At 40.5% G+C, this 27,082-nt stretch overlaps 1 protein-coding gene across 1 annotated transcript in view; it reads right to left on the bottom strand.

Moving 5' to 3' along the window:
- Positions 1-6,484: 6,484 nt before the first annotated feature.
- Positions 6,485-27,082, bottom strand: part of CD226 (CD226 molecule) — a 65,655-nt gene continuing 45,057 nt past the window's right edge. The window contains exons 5-8 of the mRNA XM_074355187.1: positions 17,417-17,519; positions 13,129-13,183; positions 10,608-10,761; positions 6,485-8,356 (exon numbers count right to left, since the gene is read on the bottom strand). Of these exons, the coding sequence (XP_074211288.1) occupies positions 10,648-10,761; positions 13,129-13,183; positions 17,417-17,519 (272 nt within the window). The 3' untranslated portion in view covers positions 6,485-8,356; positions 10,608-10,647. The remainder of the gene's footprint in view (positions 8,357-10,607; positions 10,762-13,128; positions 13,184-17,416; positions 17,520-27,082) is intronic.

Below are 27,082 nucleotides of genomic sequence, written 5' to 3' on the forward strand. Positions count from 1 at the left end.
TTCAAAAGTGAGGAAGATTTAGATCCTCCTTTAAAGAACTCGCCATTTAAGGAAAAGTAGGCATTTCAAGTCATGAGCAGGTATATTCAGTCTAGTGCTGTTCAGCCAGTGTCCCCTGACTTAGTAAATTCCTTTCTTGTTCCAATATCCATTAAAAGATATATTTTAGGCAGCCTGCTATTTTTGAAGTTGATAGCTCTTTAACAAATACAATTCTATTTCAGAGACCTAAATAGATAGAGCTTGGAGTCTAAAACAATAAATATTCTCACTTACCCTTCATGAAACTAACCCTTAAAATAAATTAATATTCAATACATGGAACCAAGGAAACATTTTCCTGTGACTTGCATTTCACACCATTTTAAGCAGAATCCAAAAAAAGTCATGAAATCTGGTGCTTCAGACTGTTCTGTGCTGGGTGGGTATTATGACAGTTCCTCTGACTGAGTAGACTTAACACGTTATTGTCTTCTTGTGGCTCGAGATGGAATGTCTCCTTACTACCTTTTGCTTCCTTTTGGACTAAAAGTTTGATGAGGCCTGATGTTGATCTGAGCAGCCAGGGAAACTGAGTTTGATTGTAAGTTCTCACACTAAATCTCAGATTGTATTTGTGCTCAGTTTTCATACACCGTAAGTATTTTTGTCAGGTGGATCGATGGCCCATGAAAGTGGCCCAAAACTCAGTATAGAGCAGAGTCAGAGGGGTCGGAGTCCAGTGTCAGGCCACCCCAGGGAAGCATCACAAGATCAGGACAAAGAAACAGGTCAGAAACCAAGACAGCAGAAAACATATGTATTAAAAGCACCTGGGGAAGGACTTCCCGGTTTAATGCCAACATATAAAGAGCTTGGCAGTGGCCATGATTACAACAAGAAAAAGCTGGACTGGCTAAAATCCATTGACTTTTCCCAAACCTATCAGAGAACTGAGGTTCCGAGGCCAACCACCACCCCAAAGTCTGCAGAGACAGCCACAGAGAGCCACAGCAACCAACATCTCCACACCTGGAGCGGAAGCACAGTGGCCATACACTAACAAGAACACTCAGATGGTGAGCTGGACTGATATGAGTGTGAGAAACTCCTGAGGACCATGGTCTGAGAGGGACCCCAAAAGCCACCAGATTCTCACCAGGAGGATCCAAGAAAGATTCCCTGAAGGATCTGGGCAGAGAAGGGGCAGGATCACCATTGTGAACGAAGCCAAGAGCCATCTCAGCTGACAAAGCTCTACACTCTAGAGGAAAGGACTTGGCCTAAGCACAACCCTCAAACCTAGTCCCAGGTCCTGCAGTCTTCCTGTATCATCTAAGGAGGAAAAACAAAAATAATCATCATAATAACATGGTCAGCAGGGCCAGCCTTCATGGAAATAGACTGGAAACTGTGCAGCCAGGGATTGGGGTAGAAGGCAGGAGGGAAAGCCATTGCGAGAGAAACATCGGTGAACGTCACAGACCAAAGTCACAGGCAGACTGAAGGCAGAGATTTGATCCTAGGAGTATAGACCACCCACTTCCCCAGAACTTACTGTCATGCAGTAGGGATCCTGCACAGCCACCGCGGACTGCAGACAGGAGAGCTGTAAGAAAGAAACTCTCTGAGGAGTACTGGGGACAGTTTTTTCTTCCTTCTTCCTCTTTGTGAAGTTTCCAGGGACGGGAAGGAGGGCACGTGGGAAGCCCTCGGGTGCACTTCGTGAGGATGGATGTGTGTGGGGAGGAGTAAAGCACAGGTGCAGGCAGAGGCTCAGGTGAGGACAGGCTGCCGAGCATCAGGGGCGGCTGAGAGGACGGCAGGAAACGCTCAAGACGCTGCCGGCAACACTCATCCCAGAAGCAGCCTGGGGCAGAGGTGATGCGGGGTGGGAGAGTCCTTGGGTGAGAAACCCCTGGGTGCCCCAATTACCAGAGGCCCTTATTCCAGACTTGTCTGTATGGGGTCTGATCCACGCCATCTTTCAAGCAAACCCCAAGCAATGCCGAGGCCTTCCAACCCTCAATCAGAGCCACAGTGCCCCGAGGGCTTGCCCCAAAGGCACAGCCAGTTCTGGGGACCAGGCTCTGGGCCAAAGGAGTTACCGGGGCAGGACCAACCAAGGCCTGGGAGGGGATACATACTGCACACGTGTGGGCTGAGAATCTACACACTTCCAGAGCACAGCATCCAGGCCCGGGGGAGGCTCCCGGGGTGCCAGGCCAGCGTCTGTCATGGCCTGTGCCCAGCGCTGGAGACGGACACGGGGCGTGCTGCTGTGCAAAGGACAGCTGGACTGGCTGTTCAGCTTCCCACAAAGCAGACTTCAGAACAAGGACTATAGTCAGGGATAAAAAGGGCATTACGTGTGATAAAAGTGGTCATTTTCTAAGAAAAACGGCCATTCCTGAAAGTGTATATACCTAATAACTGAATATCGAAACACACGAGGCAAAAGCCAACAGAGGCGACATGGACAATCCACAGATGTAGGCAGAGGCTGCACCGCGCCTCTCTCAGCGCGTGACAGAGGGCTTGGGAAGAGGACCAGAATGGAGGTGGGGGGCCTGCACAGCGCCGTCGGTCGGCATGGTCTAGGGAACATGGAGAGGGTGTTACATCCGCCAGCAGAACGTGTATTCTTCTCAAGCTCACCTGAAATAGTCTCCAAGATAGGCCATATTCTGGGCCATAAAACACACCTTAACAAATTTAAAAGAACAGAAATTATACAAATAATATTTTCAGACTACAATAAAATTTAGAACTCTGTAAGAGAAATCTAGTGGAAAAACCCCAAATATAGAGATGTTTAAAAAACATACCTCTAAACAACCCATGAGTCAAAGAAGCAGTCTCAAGAGAAATCTAAAACTATTTTAATTAAATGAAAGTGGAAATACAGATCACCAGAATTTGTGGAATGCAGTGCAATTTACAGTATTAAATGCCAAAACTGGAAAAGAAGAGAAATTTAAAATCAATAACCTAAACTTCCACCTTAGGTGACTAGAGAAAGAAGAGCAAAATAAATCTAAAGTAAGCAGGAGAAAGAAAATAGTCAAAGTTAGAGTAGAAATCAACAAAATTGAAAATCACAGAGAAAAACCAATAAAACCAAAATATGAATCTTTGAAAAAGATCCATAAAATTAATAAGGTCTAGCAAGGCTAATCAAGAAGAAAAGAGGGAAGTCACAAATTACCATCATAAATAAAGAGAGGTCATCATTACAGATTCCCCATTGCAGATACAACTGGGTATTAAAAGGTAGTAGGGGAATATTAGGAACAACTCTATGCCAACAATTTGATAACCTATGTCCTTGAAAGATATAAACTATCAAAACTCGCACAAGGAGAAATAGATGAACTGGTAAACTGACTATACTTCAATAAAAATATATAAAAGCAAAAAAAAAAATAGATGAACTGAATAGCCTTATATCTATTACAGAAATTGAATCAAAAATTAATAACTCCAAAATGAAAGTTCCAAGCCACCAAGCATTTAGTTTGGGGGATAACTAATAAGAATAGTAATAACTAATAAGAAAACATAACACCAGTTCTCTACAACCCTTCTGAAAAACAGAAGCAGAGAAATCACATTTTAACTCATTCTATGAAGTCAGTATTATCCTAATATCAAATCAGATAAAAACATTTCCAAAAAAAAACCCAACTACAAATATCTCCCTTAAACTTAGGTGAAAAAAATCATCAACAAAATATTACCAAACCAAATCCAACAATGTCTAAAAATAAATTTTGCTGTCAGTTGGGATTTATTAAAGTTATGCAAGCCTGGTTCAACATTCAAAACTCAACAGTATAACCCACCACATCAACAGGCTAACAAATAAAAATAATATGATCATATCAACTGAAGTAGAAAAAGCATTTGACAGAATGTAACATCCATTCATGATTTTTTAAAACTCTCAGCAAATTTAGAGAAAAACTTTCTCAACTTGATAAGGAATGTCTACAAAACACCCAAGCTAACGTTATACTTAACGGTGAGAGAAGGCAGGAATGGACTATCTTATCACTCCTAGTCAACTGTTTACTAGAAATCCAAGCTACTGGAATAAGATGAGAAAATGAAACAAAATGCATGAATATTGGAAAGCAAGACATCAAACTATCTTTATTTGCAGAAGACGTAATTGTCTGTGCAGAAAAGACTAAAGAAACTACCCCCCAAACCTGAAACTAACAAGCAAGTGTAACGAGACAATAGGACACAAAACAAACAGGCTGTCCATGTTTGGTTAGATGTACGGCTAGGCACTTTATATGTATACTTTTGGTGCTATAGTAATGATACTGACTTTTGAATTTCAAATTCTCTTTGTTCATTGCTGGTATATAGGAAAGCAATTGACTTAAAAAATATATTGATCTTTTTTTCCTGTCACCTTGCTATAAAGGGGAAGCTCGTAGAAGTCTCTGAAGCTGTTGCCACCAGACAGCCGTTGCCTCTGGATCTGCAGTCAAACATGTGGCTGCGTCTGGGATGACTGTTGGCTGACAAGGCAGCAGTCAGGAAGAGCTGGACTTGCCATACAGGCAAGTAAAGACTAGCGGGAACTTGCCAGATCCTCTCCATCTGTCCATCAGCACACTGTCCAAAACGACCTACAGAGAGCAGAACTCAAAGTCCCACATCTCATACAAGTTCCATTTTGGCCAATTCTAACCCATAACCATAGAGAAAAAGAGACTCTGGTACTTTACAGTTCCTCTCTTAATCCAGTAGACAAAACAACCTGGCACGCAGTTTCTCCGGATCCCTTTTGCCTCAGTTGTCAGTTGGGATAATAACATTTATCTTGCCTACATCTTGGAGTTGTTTCAAAAATTAAAATAGAAGAAGATAAGAACTTGTTTTGAAAATTATAGTGCATAGTAAAAACATATAAAAAAATAATATTTTTGTCAATAGCCCAGATTATAATGGTTAGCTAGTCATTAGCCATTGAAGTGATGATCAGACAGACACCCAGGACGAGGGAGAGGCTAGAAGAGTCTGGGATGTCTCCAGGAGCCACTGAGACATGACATTGCTTTGTACATTTATTATGTGAGCTAAAAAAAAAAAAATTGGCTTCTGATGATCTTCATTAGAAATGATAAAATTAAAAAGTGAGATAAATTAGCTCAACTGAAGCCACATCAAAAGCTGTGGGTAGAAATTTTAACAACACTTAAGAGTCAATTGGAGAGTTCAGTCTTAACCAATCATCAGATTAAAGAATAACTGTCTTATTCACTGAAAGCATTTTTGAATACCTGGAAAAAAGGTTGTCACGAATATGTGATTAAACAAGAGATCATCTTAAGAATTAAGTTGTGGAAAAATACAAAATCAGTTGAGATAAAAATTTGAAGAGTGAAGAAAGAAACTGGTTTCCTGCTTGGGGACGACTGGAGTTGCCACATTTTCTCCATTTTCAAAGCTTGTTCCACTAGTGTCCTAGGACAGCTGTGGACCATCTGTATCACTCAAATAAATTAACTGTTTCTTCTATAACACAGTCAGCATCTGCTTCTAATGCTTACAACTAACACCCTCAACTTTCACAGACACAAACCCAAATACAACAGGCTTCCTACTGTGCCTTGTTCTGGGCACTGCTTAAATACTTGTCATTTGAAACCTCATATCCTGGTATACTAGGAAACTTTCTAGAATTGATTCCAGGTAGGATGGTCCTCTCTCCTTTTTTTCTGGATGAAGGGAGACATCAGGATGACAGCTATGCAGAAAGAACCACCGCTTACGAGCCCAAGTCAAAGCTCTGGGGTAACTTGTTTAGGAAGATGAGATTGTCTGTGTATCTGCTGCATCACAGAGGATCTGGAGAGATCATTTAGGCCATTGGTGAAGAGCTTGAGATAAATTTACAGTGAATACAAAAACAGTAAATTACAAAAAGGGACAATTATTAGCAGTAGGTTAAAAAAAAAAAGGTGATGCTGGAGAGAATGCAAAATCCCTTTTTACCCTGTGATTCATCTGAGAAAAGCATTGTCAAGGTCATTAAACAATAAACCCCCAATATTGAAATAATCAAAATTTTAATGTAAATATCGTAGAAGGATGGGCACAAGAGAAAAGGTTTGCGTGTGTGGTGAGTCTGTGGAGAGAAAGACATCAAAATCAATAAAGAATGTCTAAAATTGAAAAAATTTAGTAGTGATATTAGTATGCTATTCAGTAAAGTGTAAAAAAATAATTAGAAGTGAAATTTGTTGTCTCAATGAAAGAAAAATGGGAAGGACAGGGAACTACTTATCTTTTGCAAAACACCCTTGTGCAGCACACTTTTTGAACTACATGTACTTACAAAATGCACTGAATGTTGCATTGAGGTAGAAGCTACAAACTGTCACTGGTTTGATTTTTCTTCTGCATTTAACTCACTCTTCATGTTAATATTATTCTGCAGGAAGTTTCCCCTAATATTCTTTGATGACAAGTAAAACAAATGATCTTGGAGCTCTACATTTTATTCATTCAAACAACATAACACAGTACATCAGGGTAAACATTCACATGCCCTACAAAACCCAGGAGTCTGAAATTACACATAAAACTGGAACAAATGGTCTAAGGAGGTGACTATGTAACTTTTAATTCAAACCAGGACAATGGGTAATAACTGAGGATTATTCCAGACATTTACCACCCTTAACCCCAAATTAGATCTTTTCTTACACCTTACAACATAGTTAGTGCTTTAAATCTGGAAAAACATAATACGTAAACTAATCGAAGATTTGTAAAAATGTTTAAGAAAACATTGTAGTTAATTCTAGAAGCCGCAGTTCTGCTTATTGGATCATTAGCAATAGAAAAGGTTTCTTTTACAAAGAAAAAAATCACTTGTTTTTATTTTTCAGATAAATGTGTAAGAGACTAGAGACTTGGCTTAGAATAATGCCAACAAACAGACCAGTGGAAAAATATACTAATTTATGCAAAAAGCCTGAATGTAAAGGCAAACACTTTCTAGATACTACATTCTAATCGTGGCCTAATGGTGATAATAAAGTAATGGTGCTGCATGCTTACATTGTTTCATATTTTTCAAAGATACTTTCTTATCACTATCGTAGAAAGGACATAAACTTTGTACTCACACTTTAGCACCTCCATCTATACTTTGTAAGTATCTGTATTCTACAATATCTTCAATCTTGCTGAAATTTCATACAAGCGGTACAAAATACAGCACATTATTAAAAATCAAGAAGAAGCATTTTGGTTACAGTGATTTCTAATTACAACGCGGACTCTACCATAATCTGGAGAATTACTGCAGTGCAGCTGTAGGTTTTATTTAATGTAGTAAACAAACATAACTTGGGTGTTTATAATAAAAGTAAAACTACTAAAATTATTTTTACTTTATCTTCCAAATTGAAAATCAATGCATTTTAAATGTATATGTACAATATTTTTGGTAATAAACTGAATTACTTAAAACATTCTATAAATATGAATATTTAGTAACTGAAAATTATAACCTCATCCACCTGCCCTCTATCCACAAGTATGATTACAAGTTAATGAAATCCCTTTTCTATTTTCTCAACATGCACAAAAGCTTGTGGATAATATTTCAAGGTCTCTCTGATGACAACATAATCAATACCCAATCACTGTGGGTTAATAAGACGTATTGTTTCCCTGACAAAACTGTGTACTTCATAATGACATTTAACAGACTTACCTACCTTGTCATCACAGAGCAGTTCCCTGAAATTGGTAACCCTCATGTAAATACTAAAATAATGGAGTTCAAAGGAAACATAGATTTTTATTTAATGTATTATATATCAACATAAATTATAGATGTAAGAAAGAATCAGGAAGCATCTTGTTCCCTAAATAGCACCTTGCAAAAAAGATTTAAAACATAATTTAACTCAACTCTGACCTTTCATTCTGTGGACCTGTTTTGACCTATTTCCTTAGTAACAACTGGAATAGTAGGTACAACAGATTAGGGGAAAAAATATGCCTGTACATAGATACATATACATATATAAATACATACACATATACTATATATACTCTGTAGTATATATAGTATTATATATGGGTACATAGGCATAGTTCTCCCTCTATATACATACATATATATGTATTAGGTAGAGTTACACAACTCTAACAAATTAGGTATAATATTAAAGAAGCTACAATGAAAGTGCTTTGTTAATTAAAGACATCCAGAGAAAGAGAATGATGAGCAGAATTTCATCAGCATAAAAGCTGAGAGTGTGGCTGCATCAGCAGAGGAGGTCAGAGAAATGTCAGCAGGACTCAGGAAGGTTCCAAATCCCTGCAAAAATCCTGAGCTCTGCAGAGGAAGATTTTATAGAAAAGAAGGGACAAAGTAAATAGTTCTTATAAGTATTTTGAATATGAGAGATTTTAAAAAAAAGACAAAAACACCCATGGGGAAAGAGACAAGTTTCAAACGTTCTGGAGGCTTTGCAGCACGTAAGCTGTTTGCCACAAAAATCTTCCCTGAAACCATGAGTAAAAGCCACCAGGACGGTGGCATCTGACTGTACCATTCACACCCCTGTCATCATTGTCTCTGTTACAGTGAGATGTACCTTTCCCATATTGCAATGGTAGAAATGTTTTACTCCTTCCCTATATTAGTCATTGAGAATTTTGTTATCAGAATCTTCCAGAATGGAATCTTTTGATTAACTTTTAGGAGAAAGAAGTCATTTATCTTCTACAGGATAAACTTCACCATGCAAACTGATAGATTCAGCCATGGAAACTTCCACAGATCTGATATAGTTAACAAAACAGTAGATTTTTTTTTTTTATAAAATTGCCTTCCAACTTTGTTACAAACATATTTGTGGAAACACTTCTTGAATTCAAATATAAAGATGTATAAGCAACCAAAATAAAAATGAAAGCTAACCCTCCTTGCATGTACATAAGTACAACCTGGGAAGTGGTCATTTTTATTTTTCCCTTCTGAAACAGGTGGGGGCACTCACAATTTCTGTAATTCACAGAATAATTGCACTATTTGACATGCATGATATTTAAGGGTAGAATCATAAAATATCCAGTGACTTGCTAAAACTGTAAATCGTAGCTTAAGAATCTGTCTAGACAACATGAGAGTTTGGTTTTGGTTCACTTAAGATTATCATGAAAAGTCTCCAACTCTGAACCTCGATACAGCTTTTGTGACGAATCTTTTAGAAATGAGGCTCTTTTAAAGATGAGTAATGAGTATTCGAGACATGAATGATCATTGTATTTGGTCATTACGGAACACTGCGGTTTCCAGGTGACCGTGACCATGACCATGACCGAGTTTCACAAATGCTTTTCACTGTTCACCTCCAGCTAGAATTTGGACAATGGCAGGCATGGTCTCTAATTGCTCTGTCAGTGATGTCATTTGGCAAAACAGTGTCTTTGGCCAAACTCTGAAGCAAGGTAAGTGTCTCTTTGCACCTTCCCGTTCTTTGATCCCTCTTCCTCCTTCCCTATAACCTCCCTCCCAATGCTCTTCCCCCCTCACTTTTCTATCCTATTCCTCCTATGCCTCCACTACCAACTATCATTCTTTTCCTTATATTTAAATTTTGCATAATTTTTTTAAAAAGTAATAATTTCTAGGTACCTTATTCTTTTGAGAGAACTTATATATTAAAAATAATCCTCAAAAGTGGAACAAAATTCAGTATCAAAAAATTGTTATTATTGAACCATCTACCACTCTTGCTCATAAGGCTAGACCAGAGATAGTGAGATTCTATATGGAATCAGAAATGAATTTATTTGAGAATAGAAAAGGAAGAGATCTCTCTGTCACATTTTCTGCATCCTGACCATTCAGCCATTCGACGGCCAAATCCTCTTCTGGACTAAACTGATAGAGCAGGTTGGGAAGAGAGAGCGAACCTAGATCTGCCCTCTTCTTTGCAGTTGGCTAATGGGAGACATCTTGGAAGGTCACTGCCATCCATGTTCGTTGGTGACCAGCCCAGCTTCCAGGCTCTCCTTTCCTTCTTCTAATAACGCTGTGAATTTCCCAGTAATGTGCTTTGGCCCCACTCCTCCGTAGCTCTAGAGGTGAACCCTTCGTTGACTGAAGCCATTTCATCCTTTCTGGCCATGAGGACTGTTTACCGACGGGCAAATAACCAAATGTGTTTGCTCTATTAGAGCAAACTCTCCACCGGACAGAAACAAGGATTATGAATTGCCGTCATCTTGGAAACACAAGGGAAGAGCCTGAGTGAGAGTTAGGCTAACACCGAGGAAGTGGATCTAACAATGCGAAAGGGGGTCCAGAGACTGTCTAATAGCCACACTTCACTCTAGACACAGTATTGAAGCCCTGGTCCATCTCCCTTGCCTGATGCTTGATGTCCCCTGGAGTGTCCCATCACATGATTCATTTAACATGATTTAAGCTAATTAGCGTCAGGTCTTCTAAAGCATTGCCGTTAAGAATGCTCTCTAGGTAATGCAGTATTTTTCCCATCAAATGAAATAAATTTGGTCAATCAGTATCCAAGGTAGACACTGAGTAGTGGCATGAAATTGTATAAAGATTCACGTACGTAATAGACATCATTAGTTTGCTCAGATCAAGACAAAAACTTAGACTCTAGTCTTTGGTCTACGAGAGAAGGTTGGGTAGTTGACATAAACATCCTCTCCTGCACCATCTGACGGTTGATTGGTAGAGACAGGATTTCTGTAGTTGTTGGCTGCCTAGAAAGACAAACACAGAGGGTGTCAGTAATTCACTGCATTTCAGCAGTTAATAAAGACACTCAAATCAGAAATCTCTCCTCAGTTCAACCATGATACATCTCAAGTTTCTATTACAATTGATTTCATAAAACACTCTTCTTATTGTATTGAACTTCTGTGAGAAATTACATTCTTGATTTGCCGGGCTCTGAATGAGATATAACAGAAACCTAGTCGTGATTATCACTTGATATATTGTGTTACAAATTACCTGTTCAGATGTAAAACTCCTTCCCCCGATGTTAGGCTATTTCAAAGAGAACAATTATTCTCATTTTTTTATTTGGAAAGTTTAGTATAGTATTTCCCATAGTGGATAATCAATAATTTCTGTTGAATGGATGTATTGCTAAAGAAATATTTTTTAAGTACCCAGTGTCCTGGCTTAAAAATAAGGAACTGAACACAATTTTAAAATTACAAAAACAAATGGACATTCACTTTCAAGATGATGTTATATAATCATTAATCTTCTCTACCTTAATCGAGGCACTTTGCCCACCTGTATGTAAGCATGTGACAGAAAAGATGTAGGCATAAGAGAGAAAGGGGGAGAGGGAGAGAGAGGGAAATTGAAGGGAAGAGAAGGAGAGGGAGAGAGGGGTCTTTTGGTGAGCAGTTTGAAAATTTAGAGTGGTTTTTGTGTTTCCAAGGAGAAAGCAAAAGGAAAATTCAAGTACCACTGTTAGCTATAGAGTTTGCTTAAACTCTTCCCTCTTAAAAAAGCAAGTAAGTCTAACTTTTTTATCTTTCACAGACCAGCCTACTATCTAATTTTCTAATCATCATTCAAAGTATCATTATTCTACAAAAGCCTGGAAGGGTTGAATACTGAATGTAGGAAGCTGCAAAGCGCCTTTCCTGCCCTGAAATTCACGGCAATAAACTTGGCTTTGGATTGGCTTGAGTGGACAACAGCTAAGGACAGAGAGGGATGCAGAAATTGTATGTGACAGAACATTTTCCTTGTGTGCTGGAGCAACAGATCAAACAAGGCCAGACTTCTCAAGCCTTTGCACTTGGTGCCAAAAAGGAAACCATGAGTTATGCAGAAAAAAAAAATTGTTTTGCAAAGTGTAGCTACTTCATAGAAGAGGAAAGTTAAACTAATAGATTATTAAGAAGTGTGAAGCACACACATTGGACCGTCAGAAACTTTTTCATACTTGTCTTGGCCACACAGAATTCAACAGCAAATAATTAAATTGAAGAGAAATGGATGTAATTTTAGATAACACCGGGGGGAAATGTTTGATTGCAAAACTTTGTAAACAGAGTATGTGCTAACAAGACTATTTGACCTGTCATGGAGACGATGAGCATGGAAATAAGCATCCTTCTTATCTGCAAACCCAGAAGGTCTTTTCTCCTCTTTCAATTAAACAGCAAGGGACAGGAGCAAGGAAGAGCGAGGAGAACAATGTCACAGTTGCCCAGACTCCTGCAGCCCAGCAGAAAGGTCTTTAGCTTTATACTTGGAGGATCCTTTAATTAACACATTAATCCAAACATGGTAACAATAAAGAATATCCTGCACCACGTCCTTCTATGTGCTTACTATGCTTCAGGTCTTTTCTGTAGTTTAATTTAATTTAATCCTCACAATAACTTCACGACACCAAAATATTATCATGCCTCAGAGATAATAGTGTCAGAGAGTATGTCTCCCTAAATGTATGTCCTTCCCAGACCTTCATTAATGCGACCTTATTTGGAAATAGGGTTGTGAGGTTGTAATTAGCTGAGATGAGGTCATACTGATGTAAAGTGGGCCCTTTGCCAAAAGGACACACACGGAAGGATGTGAAGACAGAGGAAGAGACTGGAGTGATGTGTCCACAAGCCAAGGCATGCCAAGGAGTGCCGACACCCATCGGCAGCAAGGAGACGAGCACAGAACAGATTCCCATCCCAGGAGGAAACGGATCCTGCTGAGACCTTGAGTTTGCACTTTAACCCTCCAGGACTGTGACAGAACAGACTTCTGTTGTTTCAAGTCACCCGCTTTGTGGTAGATTTGTTGCTGCAGTCCTAGGAAGCTAATTCAGGTTTTGGTAGAGCACAACGTTGCTTATGATTACGTAGTGCAATTGTGCCTTTATTTATATGAAGGAAGAACAAACAGCATCGAAGCGTATGAATAATAGAAGAGTTCAGGAGATAAATGTTTCATCAAGGCGCTGATACTCGAACAACAGGCCGCTGCATGGCCAGGTTATTGAGAGGAAGATAAAAGAGAAGACTGCTAACTGCAAAATGCACTGACTTTACCAGACATTTATGATGCACAGAAGGGGGGGAAATGATAACTCTGAGAAAACTTACCTTATTCTGTGTGTCCCAATGCTCTTTAAAGAGGCCTCTTTTCTGTCTCTTCCTTCTGGGAAAACATACGCAAGAGAGGTGTCAGAGGGTCACTCCGGCACTAGCTCCACTTCAAACGCTCTCTGCCTCCCCTGTCCCCCAGGCCACGTGCCCTCACTAATGACGTGGCAGCAGCTATCCATAGTGGCTTTATACACACTCACCCAAATCCTACTGACCTAATTTTTTTTCATTTTCCCTACCTTCTCCAATGTACTCAGTTAGTGAAGGCAACTAAACGGATATCCAGCCAGTGCACCTTAGTAATTCATCTCAGTGAGTTTACTAAAGGATGGCTCACGGCGGGTTGTTATATAAAGGGCTTACAGCCTTCTCCAAATAGTCTGACTTAGAGATTCCCCACAATTTAAACTTCCCTTTAAATGCCAACAGTGTAATTTCTTGGATGGCAGTGACAGTATAATGAAGCTTTATAGAACTTTCCAGGTGTTTTACTAAACCTGCCTGTATGGATTATTTCAGGATGTCATCAAAAACTCTGTATTTAAGTAACTGGGGAACTCAGGCACAGAGAGGAAGAGTCATTTGCCCCAGATCACATGGTTGGTTGGCAGTGGTGGCGGGATTTGAATTCACGGTCCTCCATCTTGACCACTAAGCTCACTGCTTCTGAAGTCACGTGGCTGCAGCCGAAAGGACCATGTGAAGCCACACTATTCAATAAACTCACCACAGTCCCAGCAAAACTTACAAAACCCTAACTTCAGGAGGAATCTTCGAAAAGACAATACAAGAGAAGAAGAAAGGCGTGTAATGTAACTGAAAGCAAAGATGATGTAACTACATCCAAGGGCATCAGGTTATGATGGGGAGATGGTGACTATTCTCATTCCCTCGAAGAAAAGATTCCTGTTGAGCCACAGAGGAGATGGGCCAGATACAGAAACACAGAGTCCTTTCTTTGTAAGATGAGGCTGCAGTTCCTTCATGGAAGTTTTGAGAACCAGGCAAGATGGTCTGTCTGTGAGGAAAAGTTGTCCAGGTGATCGATGCCGACTCTGCCGGTCTCCTCCGGTTGCTATGAAATCCTCCTCCCATGTCAGCAGAGCCACAACCCCTTATTCTATGTGCACTTATTTATTTACTTAGTAAGTATTGCTTAAGTAGTTAATTTATTTACTCACCTTATATGTCAGTTTACTATGTGCAAGTCATACTTCTAAGGTCTTTTATATAAATTACTTATTCCTCATGAGAAATCGATGACATAGATGCAAGCATGATCCTCTTTACATGAGTGAGGAAACAGACACACGTCTATGGCCTTCGATCTTTTGTTAAATCATGGTCCACAAGGATTGTTACATCATAATATAAAGTTATCTTTCCCAAATAGGTCCAAGTATATATATATATATATATATATATATATATACACACACACATGCATATATGCATATGTGAATATATATATATATTTTAACATAAGCTTAGAGTATACAATGTGATGATGAAAAGAGAACATGATTTTTTTCCTCCTAGTTTTTCTGATAGAATTGACGTGTGACCCTGTGTAAGTTTAAGGTGTACAGCATTGTGATCTGACCTACATATGATGAAATGACTGTCACAGTACGTTTAGGGAAGAGCCATCATCTCATACAGATAAAAAATTAAGAAACAGAAAACCTGTTCTCCCTGGGATGAGGAACGTCCAGTACTGAAACTGGCTAAGTCCCAGGCAAACCAAGACACTCAAAATCGACAACAAATGTGAAAATAAGTGCCTAACATTTTGCTCACTAAATATTACAACTCCTCCTGCAAACTCAGGTATCAATCTACAGACCCAACGCTGAGCATTTTCTCCAGCACGTTCACTTAAGGGTGTTCCCGTTCTGGTCTCCTGGAAACGACAGCCCTGCGCCCCAGATGCCTGGTGCACACAGGCTGCTGGTGCCAGGGCTGAAGGAAGCATTTAGTTCCATTCAGACGCCCTGAGATTTATTTTGGCTTCTCTCCATGTCAGCACATTCGAAGCTGAGGCTGTGGGATTATTTTAAACGTTTGCGAAGACAGGGTTCAGAAGGTCATTGTTTAAGCCTTAACGTCATTTTCCAAGCCGTTTCTATCCTAAGAAACAACCACAAACTGATACTGGTGACAAGGTGGGGAGAACAAGTGTTTTCCTTCGTGGGGCTCAGCTGCGATTATGCATTCAAGTCCACTAATCCTTTTTATCACCTTTAACCAAGTGGGACAGCACAGTCTACAGTTCAATTTGGCTCTTCATGTGGAAGTGATGCATTTTCATGAAGCTAAATCCATCATGTCCAACATCTGTGACCCTCCAGAGGTCGGTCCTGTCACTCACTGGGGAACGTAGGCGCGTCCCTGTGCTCCCAGGCGCTCCTGCAGTCAGACCTGCCCTCGGTGCATTTTTTATCAACCAAGGTGAGGCATAGAGAAATCCTCAGTGTCACAAATATCCTGGGTTCCTTACATCAATTTGCTAGTTTCCGACCAGGGAAAGACTGGAGGGCAGCCGTCATGGGGAGAAAGGAACGGCGACAGCTTCATGTTTCAATTTAATTAGACAAATGCTTATGGGCCATTCGTTATTTTGGAAAGGTTCACGTTAAATGCTATCAAACACTAAAAATGAATACAACACAATCCCTGCCATGAAGAGCAGAAGGGAAGACCGGCATGGAAATGACTGAACTACCCAGCAGGCTGCGAGGTGCCGTGGGTGAGAAGTGCACCGCGATTCCAGATGGTGACATCACGTCTACTTGCAGGGAGAGAATCAGGACAGCCTCCTAGAGGGGACGTGTGTCCTACACCTTGAACGGGTCACAGGATTAAGGCCAAATACGGGGGGGATCAGCATTTTGGTGGTATAACAAATGGGGAGAGTTGGGTGTGCTCACAGAATAGAAGCTGTAGTTTTAATAAAGTTTGTCAACATCAGGGGAGTAAGTAATGTAGAGAATATGAACGAATATTAGGACGGGTCAGATTCATTGGGCTGGGTCAGACAAGGGGCACCTGTGCTACAGGGTTAATGAGTCTGGGCATTATTCCGGCGGCAGTGGAAAGAGAATAATGGGTTTTAAACAGGGAGATGGCATGGGCAGTCTAACTTTTAGAAGAGGAACCAGGAAGAACCAGATGGGTTAGGAAGAGAGGAGATATGGGAGCAGAGAGCAGACTAGCGGGTATCGCTTAAATCAGGCGAGTGGTGGCCAGAGCCTCGGAGGAGGTACAGGCTAAGGATGTGGAGACAGGATGAGAAACCTGGAGACCCTACCAGTAAGTGTGCTCGCATGAGTGTGTGTGCGCACGTGTGTTGCTGGGGGAGAAGAGTGAGACGGATTCTGCTCACTCAACAAACACACAGTAGGTGTCCACAGTGTGTCAGACATTCACAATGTGGACATTGAAAGCTGGGCTCCGTCTTCCCTTAACACCAGCTGGACCCCAAGTATAAGGAATCATTCCAACCCAACGTGACTAAACTAAGATTGCAGCAAATACCTAGAGCAGTGAGTGAGCGAACACGGGCCAGCTAGGAAGGGAAGAGAGAGTCAGCCAAGAGCATCCTAGGACACTCCCTCGTGTGCCCAAGACAGTAAACGCGGGAAGCTTCAGTAAAGGCCAAGCAGCCACCTGCTCTCTCCAGGGGAGCCCCTCCCAATTCCATCATCTCAATAATTTATAACAACGTCAACTCCATTGCTTGCTTCAGAGAATATACAACCATTTAAAAACCAAGTGTTTTGCTTATTAGATTGTGTGCTCCATTACATCTTGTTCAGCACTGTCACAATAAATATCTGATGCATGAATAAATGAACATATTATTACTCTTCAACCCCGGTCTTCTCCTCAGAATCCATCTCTCTCTGTGTCTCTCTTTGTCACACACACACTCCTACCCAACACCTGACAGCCTCTTTCCTTGGCAGGAAGAAGAAGACAATATGGAGGCAAACAGAGCAGGGGCCTCAGGCAGTCATCTGCCCCCACTGTGAAAGCTTTGTTATACGGGGGCAGGCTGCCCACTCCTACTGGTTCTGAAATGAACTACTTACTCCAGCTTTCTCGTCCAACATCACCATGACTACTTCTCCTCCCTGACCTGTAAGAACAGCACTCAAAAAACTGCATGTGCATGCTAAGACAGCTTGACCAACTACTGGGTTGTTAACAGAGAAACTCCAACATCAGAATTACTCAGAATTACTTGGGGGAATCCAGATCCAGTAGGAGTTGCAGTACTCACCTCTTAAGAAGAATGACTATGATGGTGGTAATGAGGATAACCAACAGCAACAACAAACCTGCCCCTCCAGCCGCGAAGAGGAAATTCTGGATATTGTGTTCACCTAGGAGGGAAAAAGATACATAGGAGGGATCAGGAATTCAGCTCAAGCCAGAAAAGAAAGGAAGGTGGGAAAATCAGGGGAGGCTACATTAATCATCAGAAGTAACAATGTAAAACCAACAAAGAATTCAACAAGAAATAGGACGAGACAGAGGAAAAAGACTTGCTTTTTCGGAGTCTCCTAAACATGTCTGACTCCCCACAGATTTTCATTCGTTTCTCAACCCAGTTGGGTTTCACACCTTAAGAAGAACAAGAACAGAAAGTCTATGTTCAAGACAGATATGATTTCATTCTAATAGGCTCCCCAGTCACAGGCACAGAATCTTTGGTAGGAAAAAACCCTATAAAATAGTATATAAATTAAGATTACTTATTAGTTCTGACACGTTAAGTACATCCAAGACACAACAATATGTACCTGTGTTGTTTAAAAGTAGAATTTTGTTTAAGAAAAATCATCTACTCAATTAAGGATAATGACAAAAAATCATCAGGAAGAATACATTACTCTAACTCAGTGCTTAACTGGAAAGAACAATGGTCCAAGAATCTGAAATTCTCAACCTGATTCTTTCACTATTTAGCTGTTTGACCTCCAGCGAACTCCTAAACTTCTCTGCACGCCTTCCTCCATCTGTCAAGTGATGGTGACACTTCCAATTACATCACAGAGTTGTGAGAAGAGCCTAATGGGGCAATATTCAAATGAGCCATGAGCCACCAGGGCAATGTCACCTCTGGAGGGAGATCCCGGGAAGGTCAGGGGCCATTTCATCTTTAAAACGTCCTCCTGCCCACAGCACAGCTCACCCACCGCCACCCACAGAGCTCCTCGCGAGGAGAAGAAACTCCCTTAGTCTGTGCTATGTTGATGGAAATGGGACTGAACTGAAACCGAGGAGCCATCTTCATGGCATCTCTCTTTAGGCAGCAGATTTTCCGGGCTCCCCTCCTGCGGGCAAGGGGAAGGCTCCAGCAGAGAACAGCACAGCTCTTCTCCCTCTTGAAATCAAAGATCAAGTGCTTGTACCCTGACTCCCAAGCTGTCTGGAATCCTATGACAACCTGAAAACCATGCTTTTCACAGGACTCTCCCCAATCTTCCATTCAGATGACTTCCTCCTTCCTGACCTACTATATGGTTGGGATTTTTTCATGACAAGAGCTCAAAGTCTACTCCACTCATTCTTTTGTCAGGTTTACTGCAAAGAGAAACTAAGTCAAATATGAAACATTATTTCTATTTTTAAAATTTGTTTAACCTGTAAGGCGGATAAAAGTAAAAAAAAAAAAATATATATATATATATATATATATATGAACACTTTAAAGAAAGGTCTTTACATAGAGTCTGAGATGGGGTTTTGTCCAAATATGATGGCGAGAAGAAAAGCTAAATTTATTCACAACAAAAATGCATTGAACCACCCATGCAAAAGGAGCAATGAAATGTTCTCCCCATCCAATAAGAAATTAATCTTTTTAAGTTCTTAGCACGTTATTTAAAGTAAACAAAATACCTGAAATTATTTTGTATTATAACACGGGACTATAAAAGGACATTTGTTTTACCAACATAATTTGAATATAGTAGACACTAAGATTAAATCAAACAGGCAACCATGGTGGAAAAAAATGAAAGTTATGATCAAAAAATTCATTGACACTATTCTGGGAAAATTATTTAACTACTTTCTGAAGTACTATTTAGATCTTAATTACAGCCAAAAACAAACAAACAAACAAAAAACACCCAATCTGATGGGTGGACTATAGAGCTCTAAGTTTTTAAATGTAAGCATTAGAAGAAAATGTAAGAGAGTATTACTTAGTCTCTGGAATGAGAAACTACCAATTTATACAAATAACCAAACATTAGGATTGACCAGGTCAAAATGAAAAATATCTGTAGGTCAAAATCATCACAAACAACATGTAAAGACAAAACATTGGTTAGTATCTTTAACTTACGCTTGCTAGTAAGGAAAACTCTATAAAACAATACGGAGAATACAAACAACTTATTAACCAAAAGCACTTAAAGAACAAGTTTGCATGAGAGGAAGACGGTGGTGAGATGGACAACCTCAAGCTCTATTTGGGGTGGAAAACCTGCGGCAAGCTGTCCCGGGGAGGAAATCACTCTCTGTGCTCTTTCACTAACCGCTCGCACGCTTAATTAATTACCTTTTTCCAAAGAAATGCTCAGAAACGTGAACAAAGAGATTTGTGAAACACTTACAACAGCAAAAAGACAATCCTTATTGCCCAACAACAGACTAGAAGCAAGACTACACAGCTGACGTTCTCAAATGTCATTTGCACCAGGATCACCTGGGGGCTGCTAAACCACCGGTTGCTGGGCACCCCCCTCAGAGTTTCTGATTCAGTATATTGGGGTGGGTCCCAGAATTTGCAGCTCCCTAGGATGCTGGTCTGGGGCCACCTCTTTGAGAAACACAGCTGCAGACACTAGAATGATGAGGGTAAAGAATTCCAATGAAATGGAAAACTGCTGACTATTAAGCTAGAACGTTCCATAAAATGTCAAAACCAGAATTCACAATTGTGTATGCTACCATATCTCAATAATCTATAATCTATAATCAAGTCTAGAACTTAGGAGAAAAAAGCCAGCAGGGCAACAACATGCCAACATTTTAAAGTGATGATCTTCAGGGAGTAGAATTAAAAACAGTTGTACCTTTAGGCTTTCTGGTATTTTTCAAATATTCTATATGATGTATTGCTCTTAATTAATCAGAAAAAAAGTAGTACAAAAATGTAAACGTCTGCATGCTTAAAACAGAATACACTGCCGATTTTCAGTGGTTACATTTACGGTGAGGGCTGTAGAGAGTCTCTCTGCAGAAGTGTACTCAGAACCCTTGAGAACTAAGATGGCATTCTTTATTAAGCTCTAAATTATACGAAGTAAGTAGAAACCACTCACAACTATGGTCATTTGTTTCACACTGCTCAATTATAAGTCCAAAATCCAAATTTCAAATGTGCTCTTTAATGTGAAATACGTTGCCTTTTTTTAAACTCTTCTAGTAATGTGCGACCTGGTGGACGGAGATCCATTTATTCACGCATCTTTTAACACAGAGTATTTCAAGGCACACTACATACCTACCTGGCATTATAGACAAAATGGTGGGTAAAAACAAAAAGCATGGGACTGGTGGAGATTCAACCACACTCCAGAGACGTTACAATCTGGAACAGCCCAGCCTATGGCCAATCCTACTTTTTTTCCGTTCTTTCCCTGCCTCCCACCCTTTCCGCTGCGTTACTGTGAAGGATCAGCACGAGGACCGGGCGGGTGTAACCACACAACTTGCTGGGCTCTGTGTGGCCAAAACCAGGAACAGAAAGGGAAAGCAAATGGGTGTGGATGCTTTAGGGAGTGAATCAATAGTTCATACCGTTCACTTTTCCCTAAGTTCTGCTAAAGGGTCTTAGGTTGAGTGATGGCAACCCTCAAGCCCTCTCTTAAAGAAGAATTATTGTCTATTCTCGGCAGCCACTTTTTGCTGATTTTTTTCTGCCCTTCGTCCCCACCGCTGTGTTGATTCATAGGAGGACAAAAGTGTCGTGACCCACAAAGCCATTATTTTCCTTCCTATCAGAAAAGATAAATACAGTTAAAACAATTTAAAGCCCACAAGTGAGACGTATAAATGAATAATTTACTCCATGACCACAACCCTCCAGGCTACGTTTCTACCAATGACTAGTATTTATGGCTGAGTTTTGAACGCTTAGAAAGGCACAGGATAGAAATGCTGCCAGGCCCTTCCTTCAGGGCCAGGCGGGCAGGAGCAGACATTAAAATCTGCTTTTTCTCCTCGATTAGAGTCAGGGGTAGGGTTAGGGACTGGGGAAATCAAGTAGCTCAGAACCTAAATGTCTGGACCAAAAAACATGCTGGGGGAAGAAGTCACAGATCCTGACCCTCCAGCCAGACCTGGGTACGTTCATGGTCGATACCAGTGAAAGCTATTCTTCCTGTCTTCCGCCATTAACGAGAGGAGGAGGAATATTCGGTCTCCTTCTATGTACAGATGGGCTATCCACAGTGTGAGAGGCCCCCCAGGATGGATACGCGTGAGCTGACAGACGCAGCATTATCAGGGCGAGTCCAAGTTTTGACTCACAGTGCAAAGCAAATATCCAACCTTTGTCCCACATTAGACACTGATTCGCTGGGAAGAACAAAACAAAACAAAGCAAAAACAGAGATTGAGGAGGGAGGCCTAAGAACCTAAGTTCTTTCTTCTAATTATTTTCCCTGGAAGATCTCAACATGAGACACTTGGCCTCTCAGACACTTTTTTAGGCAACAGCAAAATGATGATAAAATCAACCCAAAGGTGGCCATGGGGGTGGCTGTAAATAAAACATGTAGAGGTGCTTTGTACATTCAAGCATCGCATCATGTAAATTATCCACTGTGTACTTACATCTTGTATGCACACATTCCAAATTAGACTTAAAGAAATAACAAATCTCTATGCTTTGCATGTTGAAATGTCATGTTACACCAGTCATGTATAACGGAGGATGCTTGTTCTTGTAAGTAGATCCACCTTTCAAGGGAAAGACCGAGGTTGTGTTGATAAACATGTATAAAACGCCTGTAGCTCTGGGGGACCACTGGGAACAGGGGTGGCTTAAAGTTTGTTGAACTTTCCCGAATGCCTGAAATAGGCACCAAGTGGATATTGGTATGCTAACATTATTCCAGGTTTTCAAAGGTCAACTTTCTTTGTGCAAATCAATTTTATACTCTTTGCATTTCAGAAACCTTTCCCTGTTTTACAGCAAGAAGGTCCTAGGGAATAAATTATTTTCAGAGAATTAAAGGACCATGACATCAACCTCTAATTTTCCCTCTGAGTGAAGAGCAACTACCCTTCCTCAGAATAAAACTGTTATCAGATTTTAAACAGAAGGCGGAGAATCTAAAACAATTGGCCTGCAATTAAAGAGCAAGCCAACGCGGGAAGAGATTTTCTAATCCGACGTGTAAGTTTTGCTACAATGGTTTTGCCTCTCTTGATGGAAAATAGTTTCCCAAATGATGAAAGCACTTGAAAACTTCCCATCAGCTGAGAAATGCAGAGTCTAAGGTGGGCTGAAGTTTGCCCACTCTGGACGGCATTAGCTACGTATTCTGGTGTCATTATGTGCGTCAGTGGTTCCGTGGGCAGCAGGGCCCCACAGAGACTGGTGCATGATGAAGGCACCTGAGTGAGCCTACGAGGCACGGGGATGGTGGACGTGCTGATTCGGCAACTGTTGAGAAAATTTTCAAGGCTGACTCTGTCATATTAGGTGTCTTGCCTTTTTTACCCAAATATTCCTTCGTCTTACATTATACATCTTGAAACATTTCTCCCTTTTCCTAAACACATATTATTTAAAGGAGGTTGTATTTATGCACCACGAGTCAGAATGTCAAGAGCTGCTGCACGTATCCTGCTCACTTCTGTAGTGAGTTCGTATGCAGACAAAGGTCAGTGTAGCAGCCCCAAGATCACTGTCCTTAGAAAGGCTTGCTTACAAGGTTGGCTTTTGGCTAGTGTGTGGGTGGGTTTGGGGAGCATTCCCACCATTTCTTAACTGTTCAGGTGATTTATTGCATCTAAAGTGTTGACACAAACAGTGTGGTTTATGCTGAACACCCGCTTTCCTTCTGGGAATCAGTCAGTCCTTCTGACTTTGCCCCATGTATCTTTCCTCTTTGCTGATTTTGCTTTGTATCCTTTTGCTGTAATAAATCAAAGCCATCCTTTTGGAATGCACTCACAGAAGAGAGAGCCCATCGCTCCCAGTTCTCTGGGGCGGGGTAGGAGTCCAACTTCCAAGGGCACTTTGCTCCAAGGTGCAAAACTACCTCCTAGTGTGAAGACATAAGAAGATAATTTTCTCTTTGGATGTCAGCCAGTGAGCTGACACAGACGGTCACCCCAAATACCAAGTGAATTTAGGATGAGCTGTGTGCAGCGAACGATGCTATCAAGTGCTCTTCCTGGAGGACTAGTTGCTGTTTACCTTGAGAACATGCGTATCATGGGTTGTGTCTGCTGGGCTCTGTAAGAGGTTGAGATTGCCCTTTCTCCTAGGGGACTGTCTGTGATGTGTAACACAATTCTGGTTTAAGACCTATTCAATAACAACATTGTTTTCCTTCCCTTCTACTTTTGTGGAGCAGTTTTCTGGGTATGAAGAGATTTTGTTTCTAATTATAATTCCCCAACCCATTGTTCATATTACTGCTGTTTAACCAAGTGTAACTCTACGTTACAGCGTCACTAGCATGCTTAGCTGCAAGGATATAATAGGAAATTTTTCAAATGCTCTGCCAAAGTCAAGATAAACATTTTCTCCATGCAGTAAAACACAGTAGGCATAACCTACCATTTAAATATTTTATGTATTTATCTGCTCAATATAAAGGTCCATAAGTATGAGAGAATATGACTATTCAGAATATTTTAATATAGAAAATAAACTTCTGTTTTTTCTTGGGAGATTTTGAAAGTTAAGCCCTCACTGTCCCTGAGGGTAGAGGAACTTGCATTCTGATGGCTAATGACCCAGCTCTGGGTCCAGTGGTCACTAGTCACCTACAAGAACGAAGGGAGAGCAGGACTTGACAGGAAGGAGGAGAAGGAGGGAATTAAGAAGAAGGAGGATGTGCTTGGGAACTTGGAGCAGATTCCAGGGACGATGCTCAGAGGAGCCAGCTTCCCCACAAGAGGAGAGTCCAGTGGGCGGGTCTGGTGAAGACCTTGGGGGCAGATGCTCTAAAAAAGCCAAGAAGCCACGTGAGAACTGAGCTATCACCAGTTGTCTCCAGCAAGACCCTTCATTCACCTTTGCCCAGAGACTACTGCTGAAGTTCCCCCAGTCTGTTCCTGTGCTGACTTGACTTCGTCACCAACCAGCACTCCCTCCCCTCCAGACCCTAGTACCTGCACCCTGACTTTGATTGTCTGTCATATGACTGTGTAAAAACCCTTCCTTACATGACTTCACAATACCCACAAGCCCCAGGAAAGGGGACAAGTCAGTGGGGAACCCACAGAGACAGCACCTGGGAAGACCTGAGCACACTTAAGCACACAGAGCTGGAGGAGACAGTGGGAGATCAGACCCGCATTCCTTTGCCGACTCCTGCTCTGTATGTTGGTTTAGTAAGGGACCCATTGTACCTATAAGCCTCCTAAAAGGATGAACCCAAGGCTGTGGAACTCTCCCGCAGCCAGCTTCTCTTGGGATGCCTTTTCCTTCCACTTGGAGAAGCAATATAGTGCCATGGTTAAGAACAAGAACTTGAAAGCCAATAGCTTGGCTGTGAATCCCAGCCCCTCTCCTTACTACCTATGAAGCCTTGGATAAGTGACTTAACCCCTCCACGCCTCACGTCCCCATCCGTAAATTGTACGTAATACTAGAGTCGTTGTGACAATTAAGTGAGTAATTATCAGTAAATTCTTAGAGTGACTGGCACATGTATAAGCACAATATGTGAGTTTGTCACATAGTAGCCAAGACAAAGCCTAGTGACAATTCTTACAACTGCTATTTGTAACTTTTTCCTTGGATCCTTAGAAAACTTCCAATTTCAAAATATATGGCATTTATAAAGGTCTATTTATAAATGTGCTATTAATGTCATACATATACTTTCAGAATACAAAACAGACAGTAAGCTTTGGGCTGAATAGTTACCTCCAAATATTCTATCTGACTTTAAATCATTTCACTTAAAAAAAAAAGTTTACTAAGTGATCTACAAAACATGTGAAAGCCAATGCTTGGGTATAACAAATAAGAGCTCTGGTAATAATTTCAAAATCTGCAGCTTTATACTCTAGAGCTTAATTATCCATACAATCTCTCTCTTTTTAAAATAGCCAATGATTTTAAAAAAAAAAAAGACTTGCATGATTGGATTTTAAAGCTGATACCTTTACTTACTGGATCGGGAAGAGAAGACAGTAATCAACATAAAACCAAAACCATCTGTTTTGACTAAAGCCCTTGAGATGTGGCACATGAGTGGTTCATGTGCGTGTAAAATTGCCCAATCACAGGTATTCATTGAATGTTTACCGCACAGCAGATTGCTCGTCCTGACAAATACTCATTTATCATAATTCACAAATGTACATACACACATGCAGATTAGAAGAGTGAAGAATTTAGTGCTCTATCAATATGAGGCATGAAAAATTATATTCCACAAGCCTGTATTTTTTTGTGTTTGTACACTTGCCTCCTGCGTGGCCCTGATTTGGGGATCATTTGCATATTCATCATATCCTGAGCTTCTCTGATTTGAAGCCACAGAAAATATCCCATTGTTTGTTAACATAATTTTCTCATCTCAGTATCTACCCTTTACCCGACCCTTTACCTGCCCGTGTCCATCACTGTGACGATGAGGGCTTTTCACTTCACTCACTATTCACCTTAGCGGGAGTTACTTCTCCCTCCTCACCCGTGCAGTGGAGAGCTTTAAACAGTTCAACCTTATATCCACGAAAGGAAGAATCTTTTCTTGTGGGTTAATTAAATAAAACATCACCCTTCTACTTAAAAGATTATGAACATCACAGTTACTTTTGAGTTCTAGCCAAAGTGAAATACATTGAATTAATTCTGGAAATAAAGTTTAGAGTGACCAATGAGGATTGCAAAATATTTATTTTATAAAAGTAACCAAGCATACTCTTCTGTTGAATAAATTACCTTTTGAAAACCCCTGAATCATTTCGGTGGAAGTAACTTTAAGATACAAATGGGGCTTCAAAGATGAATTTCTACAAATGACAGATCTGTGTTTATTCTTCATTCCTTGTTCTTGTAAATAACATAGTCCTCTGCACACCTACGAGGTCACCTCTGATTATTTGTCAAGAGTCAGGTCAGCACATATATGAAAACTTCAGTTGAAGTTGGAAGTCTGACTGATTCAACTGCAATACTTAAAACACAGAATTGCTAATCTAAAAAAATAAAAAGAACATAAATACAAAAGAGAAACAGACTCACAGACAAAGAATACAAACTTGTGGTTGCCAAGGGGTGGGGGGTGGGAAGGGACAGACTGGGAGTTCAAAATTTGTAGATACTGACAGGCATATGCAGAATAGATAAGATTATACTGTATAGCACAGGGCAAAACATACAAGATCTTGTGGTAGCTCACAGCGAAAAAAAATGTGACAATGAATATAAGTATGTTCATGTATAACTGAAAAATTGTGCTCTACACTGGAATTTGACACAACATTGTAAAATGACTATAACTCAATAAAAAAAGTTACAAAAACAAAACAAAACAAAAAACATAGAATTGCTATTAAGAAGGAAATGCCAATAGTCTTATACGAAGAAAAAATTTTAAGTAATTTTCTACTTGCCTTTGGGGAGAACTTCATCTAATCATCTATGTTCAGTTCCGCATAAGGCTCTGAGAGACAATCACAAGCTGTTAACAATTCCCAGATGCTTTAAAAAAAAAAAACCTCACACATGACA

Source organism: Camelus bactrianus, chromosome 30 (assembly GCF_048773025.1).
Source record: "Camelus bactrianus isolate YW-2024 breed Bactrian camel chromosome 30, ASM4877302v1, whole genome shotgun sequence".
Taxonomy (NCBI): domain Eukaryota; kingdom Metazoa; phylum Chordata; class Mammalia; order Artiodactyla; family Camelidae; genus Camelus; species Camelus bactrianus.